This window comes from Myotis myotis, unplaced genomic scaffold (genome assembly GCF_014108235.1).
Source record: "Myotis myotis isolate mMyoMyo1 unplaced genomic scaffold, mMyoMyo1.p scaffold_m19_p_12, whole genome shotgun sequence".
Taxonomy (NCBI): domain Eukaryota; kingdom Metazoa; phylum Chordata; class Mammalia; order Chiroptera; family Vespertilionidae; genus Myotis; species Myotis myotis.
Genome location: NW_023416316.1, coordinates 56,164,371 through 56,181,244, shown reverse-complemented (window position 1 = coordinate 56,181,244; position 16,874 = coordinate 56,164,371). Strand labels below are relative to the sequence as shown.

The following is a 16,874-nucleotide window of genomic DNA, read 5'->3' as shown; positions in this document are numbered from 1 at the left end:
ATCATGTAGCTAGAATTCATGATTCAAACTACAAACTTAGAATTTAATATTATGTATATAAAATCTTTCCCTGTATTGCTTCTTCAACCTCATAATTTAAATATTTACCCTAAAACTTTCCCAATATTTCATGAGAATTAATATTAAAAATTAGAAACAAAATATAATTTACTCAGATTCAAAAGTTTTCAAAAAAGCCAAATATTCTATATAAATAAATGCTTAAAAAGCAGTTTCCTATCTTATTGTACAGTAAAACTTTCTCTGACCTGAAATTACTGACTGAAAACATATATCCTATATAATAAAAGGCTAATATACAAATAGACCGAACAGCAGAACAACCAAACAACCAAACAACCGGTAGCGATCACATGCACTGACCACCAGGGGGCACGCATGGAACATGGCAGGCATCAGCAGCAGGCGGCAAAGCGAGGAACGTGGCAGGCGTCAGCCGCGGCGGGATGGTGGAGGAGGTGAGCAGGGGCACCAGACCAAGGTGGGGCACTGGTCGCTGTCATCAGGGGGAGCCTCTGGTAGTTACTTAAAATTCTTTGCTCCCCCATGCCATGGTCCCACCTGGCACTCACACCTGCTGCCGGTGCCAGCCCCGCTCACACCTACCGCCAGCACCAGAGCTGCCATTTGTGCCCACTGCCAGCGCCAGCCCCAATCACTCAGCGTCACAGACGGTGCAAGTGGCAGTTGCCGGCCTCGATAGCCCCTCAGGGCTTCTCCACCTACCCCCACTCCAGAGGGGCAATCGGGGCCGGCAGCCGCCTCTCACACCCGCTGACAACGCTGGAGCTGCTGCTCACAACCACTGCTGCCGCTGGCCCCTCTCGCACCCACAGCCGGTGCCGGAGCAGCCAGCCTCTCGCACCCGCTGCTGGTGCTGTCAGTGGGTGCAAGCAGGGCCAAAGCTGTCAGCACGTGGGAGCAGGGCTGCCGGCAGAGAGGAAACCAGGGGCTGTGGCAGGAAGAGCCGGGCAGGGGCGCAGAGGATGGGCCGAGACCCGCCCCCCCTGTGCCTACCACAGTTCCTTTCAATGTGCACGAATTCGTGCACTGGGTCCCTAGTATGTTATAAAAGAATGAGAAAGTATACCTCAAATTCTTTTCGAAGACGTTCCTCTCGTTGAGTGCTAAGTTCAAGTTCACTTGCTTGTCGCCGTAAAAGGTCAGAGCAATCCATGTGTTCAGCTTCTAATTTTTCTACTTTATTGTGCATACTTTGTACAGCACTATCTTGCTCCTGGAAAACATTCATTTTGCATCAACAGAATGTATAAGCCAACAATGATGAATGTGTATTCTGTGGTAGACAATAAGTAACTAAATCTGTGCTTAGACCAGAACAATAGATTAATTTGCATAGGCCAGAGAGGCCAAGTTATTTTCCAGCAATGTTTCAGGATATACATGTATTGTAGAAGCATTACTGGAGGTTTACAATTTTTAAAATCTGATTAATACATATTACAACTGAAACATGTATAGCTTACTAAAATGCTATGCTAGTTCAAATGGCCTCTGAGGATCTTTACAGAATGCCATATATAATGTTTTCCCCTCTCATTAAAATTTTAAAGTATTTAGTAATACAGGTGGACGATGCTCCTTGGGTGATAAGGAATGACTGGCCTGGATGCCTCAGAATAACCCATGAGAGATTTTGATGAGAGCTCATGGTACTTTATGCTTATAGTTTACAGCTCTTAAAGTTGCATCCACTAGATGGCTGTGTTTCATTTTCTCTCCAGCTTTCAACTTTTCAAATCTCTGTTATACTACTGAAAGACAAATAATAACAGGCACTCTTCTACTTAAATACCTCAATCTCCTTTTCCAAATAAACTCAGAAATCACCCTGACAAATGTCCCTCTCTATCCTGGAAAAAGAGTTTACTAACTAGATTCAATTTTGATACTTCTCATAATTTACAAGGATAAAATTAGAATAATGTACTATTTCTAAAACTTTGGGTTTTAATGAGTAGTTAAATTAATTTATTGCATTAATTAAATTAATAAAACAAAGCAAAGATATAACTTTTCTAAAGCAATTTCAAAAAAAGTGACTTGATGTTATTTTCATATGTTACTTAAGGGTCTCAAGTCTGTCAAATTTTCCTTATGTGAAAAATATATCTGAAGATTAAATTATCAGGATAATTTGGACTTCTGGGTTTTTTTGTTTTGGTTTTTTTAAATATATTTTATTGATTTTTTTATAGAGAGGAAGGGAGAGAGATAGAGAGCTAGAAACATCGACGAGAGAGGAACATCACTCAGCTGTCTCCTGCACACCCCCCACCGGGGATGTGCCCGCAACCAAGGCACATGCCCCTGACCAGAATCGAACCTGGGACCCTTCAGTCCGCAGGCCGATGCTCTATCCACTGAGCCAAACCAGCCAGGGCTGGACTTCTGTTGTTTTAACAACCTTCACTATGTGCCTGAACTGTTAACACCAAAAATAAAAATGATGATCAAAAAAAAATAAAGATAATCAAGGGAGGCAGGGAAAAATAACACCTTCAAAACAAGTACGACTTACATTCATAGAAAGTTAAGATATTACAAACATGAAACAGAAAGAGTCTACTGTAAAAAGATATAGTCAAAGAACAAAAATGAACTCTTGGAAATTAAAAACCCAAAAGCAGAAATAAAAATGCAATACAAAGGTTGCAATATAAAATTGAGAAAATACCTTCAGAAAATAGAGAAAAAATATAAAAGAATGGAAAATAGAAGTAATATGCACTGAGAAAATCAACTCTTTGCCAAATAAATCTAGCAGTGTAATCCAATCCCAACCAAAATTACAAGATGTTTGGTGGCATACAAGAAGCCAATCCTCAAACTCACATGGAACAGTAAAGGCTAAGAATAATTCTCCTCTTGCCCCCCAAAAATACTAAGAATAAGGAGAGGGGAACTTGACCTACTAGAGATCAAGACTTACTGTAAACCTATGAAAATAATAAATTTATAATTTATTCATAAATAGATATAAAAGTGGAACAGAACAGAACACCCAGGAACCAAGCCTTAGATATAAGGAACTTGGTATGTGAAACAGACAACATTATAAATCATTCAGTGGCAACAGAATAGAGAGCTGAATAACTGGCACAGGGACATTTGGCTATGCACTTGGCAAAGAATAAAATTAGATCCTATCTCATGCTATATAGAGAAAAAATATATATTCTCTTTATAATTTTAGGTTATGTAAGACATTACAAGCACTATGAATGAAGACTGATAAATTCAAGTACCGTAAAATTTCAAATTATATATCAAACACAATGTAAATTGTCTCCACAAAGAAAAAAAAAGATGTTTGCAATAGGGATATTAATAACCAAGGACTGGTAACCAAATATACAAAAAGTTCCTCAAAAATAAATAAAAATATAAAACAATCCAAAAGAAAAAATATAAAATGTCAGTTCACAAAAGAAACATAAATATCCAATAAACAGATCATGCTCAATGTCAGGGAAATAGAAAATTAAACAAGAATGAGATATAATTTCATATACATCTTACTGCCAAAAAAATTAAATCCGAAAAATACCAAGTGTTCAAGAGACGTAAGAGGAAATACAGTCTTCTCTCACATTGGTATAGCCATTTGGGAGAACAACTTGGCATGCATTAAATTGCATATGCATTAAATACATACCCACATAAACAAAAGTACCTGATGTTCACAGAAGCACTATCTGTAATAATTAAAACTTGGAAAGAACTTAAGTCTCAATCAATCAAGTAATGGATAAATCAAGTATGGTATATGCATAGGATAAAATACTATACATAAGTTAAACTGAATGAGCCAGAGTTACTTTGTTAACTTGAATAAATATCAATAAAACAAATGAAAAAGATAGGTGCACAAAAATGCATATTGTATGATATTCTGTAAACAAGGAATCATAAAATAATATGATATACTATCAATGTACACAGACAGAAAACTGAACACCAACTTCAAAATAATGTTCATCTTTTGGGGGTAGGGTTTTGGTGGGAGGGTGAAATGATTCAGAATAGTCTTCAATAATCTAACAATTTATTGTTTGTTTTTAATTCTGAAGCAAATATGACAAATACATGATCTAGAAGGTACATATTAGCTATATTAATGGAATTTATTGGTTATACTGGATATTGGTTATTTTATATATGTTCAAATATTTGTTTTAATTTTATGGTTTTATCAATACAACCCAAGTCTGGGGTGCATTATAACATATAAGAAAATTAAAAAGAACCATAAAACATCTCATACAAAATTAATTTGCCTCCTTCCAAGAAATTTTTTCCCATTTTGTCAAAGAATTTATTTTCTAATCCAAACAAAAGCTACTTGGATCCTTACAGTGAAAAAGTGTGTGTGTGTTTAACAAATAAAATCATACTAAGAACACTGGAAGTTAAGAGAGTTTTTCTTCTTTCCACTAGAGGGAGGTGTTGAACTTAAAATATTTTAAAATGAGGCCTGTGTTAGAACTGACATTTAACATTACAGCAAACCACATTGTGCTGTTAGAAAATAAATTTGCTTTCTTTCTACATCTTCCAGAAACATAGCCCAAAAGTATGATTTTTCATATGTATTCATATAAACAATATCTCTCAGACTCCAAAATATGGTTTCAGTTCTGAAGAATTATAGAAGCAGAGTTAGAAATGTATCAGAACGAAAGTACTTCTTCCTAGCTTAGGAAATATATCAATACACCTATTCACAATCTAGTACATGGTTATCTCCTGAAAGAGCCAAGACAAGCTTCTCCTCTCTAAATCCCCAAAGCCAGCATAGTTCTACAATCAAAAAGTGTTTGCTGCTCTAGCCAGTGTGGCAAGGTGGTTAGAGTGTTGGTCCATGCACCAACAGGTCACAAGTTCGATTCCTGGTCAAGGGCACGTACCTGGGTTGCAGGTTCAATCCCCGGTCCCACTGCAGGCGTGTGCAGGAGGCAACCAATCTATGTGTATCTCTCACATCGATGTTTCATTTCTCTTTCCTCTTCTCCCCCCACTCCCTCCTTCCACTTTCTCTAAAAATCAATGGAGAAAATATCCTTGGGTGAGGATTAACCAAAAAAAAGTGTTTGCTGCTGTAAAAAATAAACTGGGACTAACGCTGGATAATACTTATCAATACTTCTAGGCATAAACACAGCTGAATCACTTCTACAACAGCTTAAAGATATAAATAAGAACGTTAGTGAATCATTTATAATTAGAGCAAAAAAATTTAAAGAAAATAAAATGCCCATCAATAAGGAATTCCTTAAATATATTAGGAACTTCCACATGACAGAATACCATGCAAACACAACAAAAATAATTTAAGAAAATTAAAAGATGGACATCAAGTATTATTGAGGCATTTAATTTCACTATGTAAATACAATAATATATGTTTATATATCCTTAGATGAGGAGTGGGATTGAAGAGGGAGGGAGCAAAACCTTCACTTTCTGCTTTTAAATTTCCCTAAACTAGGAGCATGTTTTTACCATGAGCACAATACATAGTAACTTTATAAACTCAATATTAAGGTATTTCCTGTTTGGGGGGAAAACAGGCAGTACCAGTGCCATTTTTCTATGCCATTTGTTTACACAGGGCACCAGTGAACAGTTTCTCAGGAAATGGCAAAAAAATATTCCTTGTTGCCCTAAAGCATTTAAGGCAAACTTCTTGAACACTTCCTTTTCATGTAACTTCTTCCAAGCTATCCCTAAATCACAACTGTGCTTACGAGGTCAATCCTCACATCTAATCCTCACCAGAGGATTAACAAAAAATATAAACAAACAAACAAATAAATAAAAGCAGTTTTCTTTTGTTACTATAAAAAGGATAAGACATTGAAAGACAAAGCTCTGAACATTTCAGTTATAAAATAAGTTACCTTACAAATGGAAGTAGTAATTATAAACTATGTTCCTCTATTCTTTCCTATACATAATAATTAAAGACTAATTCTACAGAATTTTAAATTATTTTAGTACTTAGTAATATAAATTCTGGTATAACCACCTACTTTTCATCTGAGTTTTATAGGATTGACCAAAGAAAGTGCACCAAAAGTCACATCTACAAAATGAAATCAGTCAGAGAAAGGCAAATGCCAAATGATTTCATTTATATGTGGAATCTAAAAAACAATATAAACAAGCAGAACAGAAACAGATTCATACAGTGGGCGGGGGCCACAGCAGAGGCAGCAGAGGCCCCCAGCCATGGCTGCAGCGGGCAGGGGCGGGGCCAAGGCCCTTGCACAAATTTTGTGCATCAGGCCTCTAGTATTGTAATAACTATGTATGGTGTTGGATGGGTACTAGACTTATTGGGGTGATCACTTTGTAAGTAATATAAATGTCTAATCACAGCGTTTTACACCTGAACTAATATGATAGTGTTTATCATCACAAAATAATAGAGGAATGATAGAAATTTATTTGAAAATTTAAATTAGTTAGTGAATTCACAGCTTGAATTTCTCCTATCTCTCCTTCAAAATAACCTACATATAATCTTCTGAACAAATGCAAAGTACACTGGAGTGAGAATCTGCAGACTTGTAGTCTTTTCCCACATTAATCACTCAGTCTATGATCTAAGTAAATCATAAATTTCCATCTGCTCATCCTTAAAGGGGGTTAGATGTAATCAGTGATTTCCAAACTGGACTATGTGAAGGAGAATCTCTGTGTTGCGGGGGGCGAGGTTAATAGATGATTAAGAATCTGCACTACACCACTTAAAAAGAGTTCAAAATCACTACAGTGTTAGATTTGTACACATCATTTCAAATACAAAACTCATTCTATTTCTTCTATTTTTTAAATATTAACATTTTAATTTTCTTTTACAATCATTATTTTGTATTAGTCTCAAAATGTACTGTATAGTGGATAGACATTATTCTATTTCTTTAGGCTATTAAAGACTGCTAACAGTCTCACATAATTATGTTAAATTGGAAAAATAAAATACTAAATGTAGCCCTGACCTGGTGACTCAGTAACTTGGAGCATCAACCCATACACAAAAACTTGTGGGTTCAATCCCCGTCAGGTCAGGGCACATACCTAGGTTGCAGGTTCGATCCCCAGTAGGGGCATGTATGAGAGGAAACCTATTGATGTTTCTCACATTGACATTTTTTTCTATCTCCCTTCTTCTCTCTCTAAAATCAATAAAAACATATCCTCAGTTGAAGATTAAAAAAACAAATTATGTGATTTTGAAATGTCCCTCTAGGTAACAGTTGCCCATATTGTCATGTAATTACAAATGAAACATCTTCCAGAGATCAAAGACTAGGAATTATTTTCCCTTTGAGCAAACCAATCAATTATTGCACTAATGTAATTTTAATATCATCAGCATTAAGAAGATATACTTAAGGAATTGTGTTATTATTTTAAAAATACCTGTACTATAAACTGTAACTCTCTTCTCTCTGCTTCCCATTGTTCTGCTTGTAATCTAAACTCCTCCAGCGCTGTCTCCCTGATATGAGAGTCCATTTCATTCTTCTCCTGCTGATGTTTCTCCAATGCTTCCTTTATATGAATAAAATCTTGCTTTACTATCAGATCAGTAAAAGTTAGCTTTCTTCCTTCATCCCCAATTTTAATGTGCAAAGAACTCTCCTTACCTATCTTGTTAAAACTCATTACAATTTATGTTAATAGAACTGTTATATTGTGATCATCAGAATATAGATCTGAATAAGAAGCTATGCTTACCTACTTAATATAAGGAACATCTTATATATACACACATAGGCATATATTTAAACCAATTTTTCTGAAATTTTTAACTTCAGAGGTTTTAACAAAATGTATTATATGATAAAGAGACAAAAACACATAAATCTATGTGTAAAGTACATAATATGGAAATACCTGATTACCTATGAGCAAACTGTTTAGATTATCCCTAATAATCCTATATAATAAAGAGTTAATATGCAAATTGACCATCACACCCTTGCACAAGATGGCCACCGCCATGTGGTCAAAGATGGCTGGCAGGGGAGGGCAGCTATGGGCAATCAGGCCAGCAGGGGAGGGCAGTTGGGGGCGACCAGGCCTGCAGGGGAGGGCAGTTGGGGGCTACCGGGCTCGCAGGGGAGGGCAGTTGGGAGGGACCAGGCCTACAGGGGAGAGCAGTTGGGGGTGACCAGGCCTGCAGGGGAGGGCAGTTGGGGGCTACCGGGCCTGCAGGGGAGGGCAGTTGGGGGCTACCGGGCCTGCAGGGGAGGGCAGTTGGCGGCAACTGGGCCAGCAGGGGAGGGCAGTTGAGGGGGACCAGGCCTGCAGGGAGGGCAGTTGGGGGCAATCGGGCTAGCAGGGGAGCAGTTAGGCGTTGATCAGGCTGGCAGGGGAGTGGTTAGGGGGTGAGCAGGCTGGCAGGCAAAAGCAATTAGGGGCAATCAGGCAGGCAGGCAGGTGAGTGGTTGGGTGCCAGCAGTCCCGGATTGTGAGAGGGATGTCCCAGATTGGAGAGGGTGCAGGCTGGGCTGAGGGACAACACCCCCCCCCCCAGTACATGAATTTTGTGCACTGGGCCTCTAGTGTATATATAAATGTGGCAGAAAACACTGTATTTCCAAAAGGGGATTAGGAAGGAGTCAGGATAAGGAAATTCTAGAGTGTAAAGAATTTGAGAAGTCAAAAAATATTTTTTAAGAAGTTTGGACTGTCATTAATTTCTAGTTCTACAGATAAACACTGTTGGCTTTTCTTTTCGGGTTTTCTGAGTCGTACTATATTTGCTAGATCTAAGTTAGTGCAAAATCTTGCAGGTTTCTTGAAAGCCAAATATTATAACCTACAAGGTTCAAAACTCAGTCCCCATTCACACAAAGAGAATGATTCTGTGGTTTCTGAGAGAGAAGGGAAGCTTCCTGTATCCACCTAACAACAGCATAGAGCTGCGTACTAAAGATTACTCTTTTTTTCTTTTTAATATTTTATTGATTTTTTTACAGAGAGGAAGGGAGAGGGATAGAGAGCCAGAAACATCGATGAGAGAGAGACATCGATCAGCTGCCACCTGCACACCCCGTACTGGGAATGTGCCCGCAACCAAGGTACATGCCCTTGACCAGAATCGAACCTGGGACCCTTCAGTCCTCAGGCCAACGCTCCATCCACTGAGCCAAACCGGTCAGGGCTAAAGATTACTCTTATAACTTTCACTAATGGAAAGCTATCACAAGAATGTGGAGGCGTTTTCCCCCTAGGGCTAAATAGTGACTCCTACTCAATCCCTAATTTCCCAAGGGTCTCTGTTCAGATCAATTCAAAGCCAATGGCCTAAAATCAAAGCAGAGTTCTCCTACCAAGCAGCTGATCAAGATCACATCAAGATCAAGTAACTTCCCTAGCTGGTCTGGCTCAGTGAATAGAGTGTCCGCCTGCGGACTGAAGGATCGCAGGTTCGATTCCGGTCAAGGGCATATGCCTGGGCTGTGGGCTTGATCCCCAACAAAGGGTGTGCAGGAGGCAGCCAATCAATGATTCTCTCTCATCACTGATGTTTCTATCCCTCTCTCCCTCTCCCATCCTCTCTTAAACCATTAAGAATATATTAAAAAAAAAAAAAAAAAGCTCAAGTAACTTGAGGTGCAGAATGACTGACTATAAGGAATGCTGTCACCTGTTACCTTCTTTCCCCATAGTTCCAAGGCATTTTACATGGGGAAGGTTATATAGGGCCACTCAGGGACTTGTAGCACCAGTCACCACCTAAACTTTCCCTATTAGAATAGTAATAAAGCCCTTATAGATGCCAGGCACCATTCTAATAACAAACAAGACACAAACTATGACTATTGCTATAGAAGAAAACAACAGATCTGCTGACAATGTCTGGGAATGCTTGTGCCAAAACTTTTCTATTTAGTAAGTGCTTTTGTAAAATTACCTCTAGTGAAGATTTATTGTCAGGACTCTGAAAAGCCATCTACACCAGTGGTAAATGTAGAGCACTTTTATTATGTTCATTTGTATTTATTTTTTTAATTTAAATTGGTACTTCAAAAATATGGCAAATATAGATAATTCAAAATCTACTTCTAAGTGGCGGGCAACCTCAACCTTAAACCATACTTTTACCTTGGAAAGTACAAAGGAAGAAAAAGCGGGGGAGAAAGGGGGAGAATAAATACCTCACAATAATTTTAGTAAAAGGTCATTGAATTGTTTATACATCATATCCATATAGAATGAGCTCTGTATAGATAATAAAGTATATATCAGACACATAAATACTTTTCTATGTTTATTGTATATTCAGACCAAATCTAGAACCCACATTTCTATATTTAAAATTTTCATGCTATTGAGCCAAAGGGCTAAAAGTCCTTATATTCTTATAAAATGCCTATATGTGCTTATTTTTTAAATTTTGTTCACAGACTTCAAACTGTTTTTCACAAAAGAAAGAGTATACATATTCATGTATTCTAAAGCATATTACAAAAGAGACCTGCAAAAATGACCCTAAAGGGAAAGAAGAAAGAGAGAGGGGGAGGGAGGGAAGAAGGAAATCAGCTTTCCTAGCCTTATGGTATTATCTTCCTTTCAAGGACAACATCAAATAATGTATAACACATCTCAATTAATATTATATATAGTGAAATTCCTTTATAAAAATATTTTACCTGCAGAATTTTCTCTAGTTTGCTTTTTTCTTTGAAAAGTAAATCATATTCTTGATTGCAATTTTGAATTATATTGTCTCTTTCTTCCAAATCACATTCAAATCTTCTGCATTCTTCTTTCCATTTCTGCTGGGAAATCTGAAATGCATTCTCAATCTCATTTGCCCTTCCTTGAAGTTCTGTATTCTGAGCTATTAAAAATATAAAAGAATAATAGGTATATTTACAACTATAAATTAAATCCCTAGGGTTCAAAAACCTAGGCCTTGGAGCTAATTTCATTTACAGCATGATCTCAGGACAAAGCCTGAAACCACTGCACACCAGTAAACTCTTGAAAAGCTCACTGTCCCAGAACCAGGATTCTACCATTTTTCTATCTCTTCTTCCCCTCCACACAAAGGTGGTTTTGCCATTAAATGAGATGACATATTCCCAGAGACATGCTCAAGTTTAAGTGCTCCTCTAGCACCAACTGCCACTCTTTTTCTCCTATTCAAGAAAATAAATAAAATGTTTTTTAAAAAAACACTGACATATAGGGCTACTCTTTTTTTATGTTTTTATTGATTTCAGAGAGAGGAAGAGAGAGAGAGAAACATCAATTATTAAGAATCATTGATTAACTGCCCCCTGCTGGGGATCAAGCCCGCCACCTGAGCATGTGCCTTGACTGGGAATCAAACCTGGTTCAGAGGTTGACGCTCAACCATTGAGCAACACAGGCCAGACTAGAGCTACTCTTTTTAAACGACTTGACAGATTACAAATTTTGACATTTGACTACTGGAAACTAATTAGTTGTAACACATCTTACACATGAGACTGTCACAAGACTGAGACTGGAAACCACTGCTACAACCCTTAGAACTATAGTATTTACTCCCCCAAAATTAGGCTCAATCCCCTCTCATCCTAATATTACCTTCACAATAACCAATACCGCTCCACTAGGGTCTCAGCATCTAGAAAAGAAATAATGAAAGGCTTCCAGGTCTGACTCCATTACCTATCACCTGATTAAACCACTCTAACTCTCAGAATAAAATGCCTCCTAGTTAAGATTTTTGTAAAGATCAAATCAGAAATATGTACAAACACACTTGTTAAACAAAAAATGCCACAGTTCGTAGTATTGTTTTTCAATTATATTTGTATTTTGAATGGATCATATATTCCAAAGTTTCAAAAAGTCCCCCTCCCATCCAGTTTCTCTCACTACAAGACATTATCCCATGGTCTAGCTGTCCATATTACAGGTAAGAAGTTTGAGGCCATTTTTATTTCTGTCCCTCTGCATGTGGCCTATTTTTCTTTCCTTTTCATTCATTTTCTCTTTGAATGTTTTGGGATCTTTGTCTCTTTTTTGAAAACTTTATAGTGGGTCTATTTCTTTCCAGTGTGGTGAATATTCAATGGGCCCTTTCAATCTGGAAACTCAGACATAACCTTTAGTTCTGAGATGTGTTCTCAATTAATTTCATTGATAATTGACCCCTCTCTGTTTTCTCTCATCTCTTTCTTTCAATATTCCCTATTATTCAGATTGGGCCTCAAATTTTCTTTTCTCTACTATTTTTCTATATCTGTCTTTTTACACTAATTTCTGGGAGATTTTTAAAAATGTGTTTTTATTGATTTTAGGGAGAGATGAAGGGAGAGGGAGAGAGAGAGAAGTACCGATGTGAGAGAGAAACATCAATTGGTTGCCTCCCACACACACCCCAACTGAGGATTGAACCCGCAATCTGGGCATGTGCCCTGAACCAGCGACCTTTCAATACATGGACAAGCATAACCAACTAAGTTACAATGCCAGGGCTTTCTGGAAGTTTTCTCCCATCTTCAGCTTCCAATGTTTCTATTGACATAATGTTTTGATTTCAGACTTGTAATTTCTAAGAGCTTTCTTTTTTATGGGATCTGGTTCTTGCCTCACAGGTGACATATAATCTCTTTCAGCTCTAAGGATATTAATGCTACTTGTTTGCTAAATCTTTTCCCTGAAGACTTTCTGATTCTTTCAAGTTAATTTTTTCTCTCCATTATAGAGGCTTTCCTTAAGTATCTGGTAATTCTTGGTTGTTTGCTCACAATTAGGAGTAACTACAGGGTGACACAGTGTGGAGCTTGACACCTGTGATCATCACTGGAGGAGAATCTGGCTGGGCCATAGATCAGTTTTTTTCTACTTGGCTTGGTCAAGTGACCCACAGAATAGTCTTCCAAGCTCCCACATGGAATGCAGAAATCTGGTGAAGCCAATAGAAAAAGGAAGCTGGGAGAAATAGCTCCTCAATATTCAGCATTGAATATGATATCTCCTGTTTTTTCCAGTCTTCAGACCTATTTTACCATTTCCAGAGATTAAGCCTCCCAAGTGGGAACAATCCAGAGTAGTATGCTGGTGGGAAGGGGACTTAAGAACAAACAGCTACTTCCAATTCCTAATCCCAAAGGTATCTGGTGTTTCCAGTTCATAAGACTTTTTTTTAATACATTTTTATTGATTTCAGAGAGGAAGGGAGAAGGAGAGAGAGATAGAAACATCAGTGATGAGAGAGAATCATTCATCAGCTGCCTCCTGCACGTCCCCCACTGAGGGTCGAGTCCAAAGTTCAACCACTGAACCACACCAGCTGGGCAGTTCATAAGACTTTTGACTCTCAAACAAGTTGTCTGCCAGCTTTCCCCACTCCTGGTATAGGATTCTAACATCTCAGTCTGCTAAATCAGTTATCCCTCATCCATTTGCTTTCCAGCTTCCAAAACTTTCTTTCTTGTCATGTCTCAATCATTATGGGATTATCTTTTTTAATATCCCATAGCTGCATTAGTTGTTTTTCTCTAACCTCAACATTTTATCATAAAATTCTTCAAAAATACATAAACTTGAAAGTATTATACAGTCAACACCCATAAAACCACTAGACTCTATGACTGCTAATATTTTACTATATTTTTTATCACACATTCATCTATGCATCCATTCACTTATCATCCATCAAACCATAATACTTTTTTATGCATTGCAGAGCAAGTTGCAAATATATTGCACTCCAAAATAATTTAGCATTCATATTGTTAACTAGAATTCAATATAGTTTCACTTTTTTTAAGGTAATATTTACATATAGTGAAATGCTCAACTCTTAAGTATACCATTCAAAGAAATTTAATAAATGCCTAGACTCATGGAACCCAGACCCCTATCAAAATATAGAACATTTCCTTTAACCCAGAAAGTTTCCTCATACCTTTTCCCAGTCAATCCCTACTGCTAACCAATCCCAGGGGCAACCACTGTTCTGATTTCTTTTTCACCAACAATTAGTTTTCTCTGTCCCAGAACTTCATATAAATGTAGTCATGCAGGATGTTCTCTTGTGTATAAACTTCATTCAGCATAATGGTTTTGAAAGTCACTCATGTGATTGCATGTATCAGTAACTGGTTCATTTTTATTGTTGAGTAGTATTTCATTGTATGAATATAACAACTTATTTCTTCATTCTTTTGTCAATAGACATTTACAGGGGTTTTTTTGTTTGTTCCAATTTGTGGCTGTCATAAAAGAGCTACTATGAAAACTGGTGTACAAGTCAAATGTTTCTCAGGGAGAACTATCAAAGAGTAAAACTGCTGAGTCAAAGGATAATGATATGATTATTTTAAAAGAAATTGCCAGTTTTTTCCAAAGTAGTTGTACCATTTTACTCTTCCACTAACTATAAAAATTCCAGTGCTCTGTATCCTGATTAGCATTTGGTATTGACAGTTTTTTCAATTAGAGCCATTGGATGGGACATGTAGTTATAGTCACAGTGGTTTTTAATTTGCATTTGCCTAATGAAAAGTAAGGTTAAGCATTTTTCATGTGATTTGTGACCATTTCTCCAGTTCCTCTGTAACATGTCTATTGAAATTATTTTACTTTAGGCAAGTAACTTCCCTGGACTTCAATATCCTCATTATTAAATTAAAGCCATTAACTTGTATATCTAGTTCCTTGCAATCCTTTTATTCCTAAGTGGTATAGTTATTAAATGCCAGAAGTCATCAAAAACACTTCTGAGCAATGACAATAACCCAAGACAGCTGGCCAAGACTAAAGTACCTAGCTTTTGTAATATTTATAACTCAACATTTGTTTAGCCCCATGCAGTAAACAAAGCACTTTCATTTTCTTATTTCATCCTTAAAACAACCTAGGTTCAAACACCAGTAAATGAGTGGTAGAACCAGACTCAAACATAAATCTTCTGAATTCACCTTCAGTGTTCTCTTAGTTAACACCTGCTGTGTACAAAAATATTCATAGCAACATTATTCTTTTTTTAATATTTTTATTTATTTTTAGAGAGAAAAGGGAGAGGGAGAGAGAGAGAACATCAATGTGAGGGGGGAACACCGATCACTGCCTCCTGCACACCCGCTACCCGGGACAGAGCCGGAAACCAGGGCATGTGCCTTGACAGAGAATTGAACCTTTCCGTCCACAGGACAACACCCAACCAACTGAGCCACACCAACAGAGCAACAACATTTTTCTTAATAACCAAAACTCAGACATAACCCAAATGTCCATCAATAGTGAATGGATAATAAGTGGGAAATATCCACACAATATAATGCTAAATATCAATATGAAGTTCATAAAGCATTATGGGTGAACTCACAAGTCTAACAATGTTGAAGGGAAGAAGTCAGATGCAAAAGAGTACTATGTGAGTCCATTCACATAAAAAGGGCAAAATTAATCCTTGCTATTAAAAATCAGGATAGCAGTTATCCATGTGGAAGGACTCTGGTAATTTTATATTTCATGATCTGGGTTCTTGTGATCAGTTTACACGTAAATCTAAGCACATTGCTTTAAGATATACAAGTAAAAAGATTTTAAAAGATGAGCATATGCTATATTAACAGATAACTTTTGAGTGTTAAATCAGCTGCTTTTTTCTTTTCTAGGCACCACACTCTAACCCAGTGGTTCCTAAACTTCGCTAATTAATAAAATCACCTGCAGGGCTTCTTGTACCTACAGATTCTCTCAAGCTAGAGATTCTAATTCAAGACAGTATGTGATAGAAGGCCTACAATACATTTCTTTTCATCTCTATGTGGCCCCGGCTGGGTGGCTCAGTTGGTTGGAGCATCATCCCATACACCAAAGAGGTTGCAGGTTTGATTCCCAGTCAGAGCACATACCTAGGTTCGATCCCTGGTCAGGGTGTGTACAGGAGGCAAATAATTGATTTCTCTCTCATATCAGTGTTTTTCTCTCTCTCTTTCTCTCTTTAAAATCAATAAACATATCCTTGGGTGAGGATTAAAAAAATGAAAAGTGCCCTAAAGTGGCTCAGTAAAATGTCAACCTATGAACCAGGAATTCATGGTTTGATTTCCGATCAGGGCACATGCCCGAGTTTTGGGCTCAGTCCCGGTGGGGGGCGTGCACAAGGCAGCAGATCAATGATACTCTCTCATCATTGATGTTTCTATCTCTCTCTCCCTCTCTTCCTCTCTGAAATCAATAAAAATATATTTTTAAAAAAGAAATTTTTAAGTGGTTAACAGAATGTTGAACCCCTTTTTCCACACATACACAACATAAAAAAACTAATGTAAAGTAGGTAAATGTTCACATAACTGCCAGAAAACTTTATACATACCCACCAAAGTCAAAGGACAGTCAATGAATCTTACCTCTGACCCTACATGGAATGCATAAACACCAAGCAATGATATTCAATGAGGTCACAATTCTTAACATGGGAAGAAATGGAAATGGTCTTACCACAGAGTTTTTCTTGGATCTTATGTGCCTCAGCTAACCTTTCTTCAGCAGCCCGTCTTCCAAGACCAGCTTCCTTTCTAGCAACAGCCAAGTCATATTCCAAACTTTGTCGCAATGCTTCTCCTTTTTCAACCTCAGAGCGTAGCCTGGCAATCTGGCCCTCATAGCTTGCCAGCTAAAAGCAAATTTCTGATATCATGAACCAATATTACAATATGTTTCCAAGATTATTAGATCATTAACCCAAACATTTACATTTCATAGAAAAACTTGTTCCTATAATATTTATAAGACAAGAATTTATACTTTCTGAAGGACTGGAAAAGAAACACTAGCCTTACCAAATGACACTAGTAATT

General features: G+C 37.4%; 1 protein-coding gene across 1 annotated transcript in view; it reads right to left on the bottom strand.

The window, feature by feature from the left end:
• The window catches only part of CCDC171 (coiled-coil domain containing 171), a 252,847-nt gene that overhangs the window by 221,970 nt on the left and 14,003 nt on the right, over nucleotides 1-16,874 (bottom strand). Inside the window, exons 3-6 of the mRNA XM_036331206.1 lie at nucleotides 16,516-16,690; nucleotides 10,716-10,906; nucleotides 7,474-7,605; nucleotides 1,112-1,258 (exon numbers count right to left, since the gene is read on the bottom strand). Coding sequence (XP_036187099.1) covers nucleotides 1,112-1,258; nucleotides 7,474-7,605; nucleotides 10,716-10,906; nucleotides 16,516-16,690 — 645 coding nt within the window. The remainder of the gene's footprint in view (nucleotides 1-1,111; nucleotides 1,259-7,473; nucleotides 7,606-10,715; nucleotides 10,907-16,515; nucleotides 16,691-16,874) is intronic.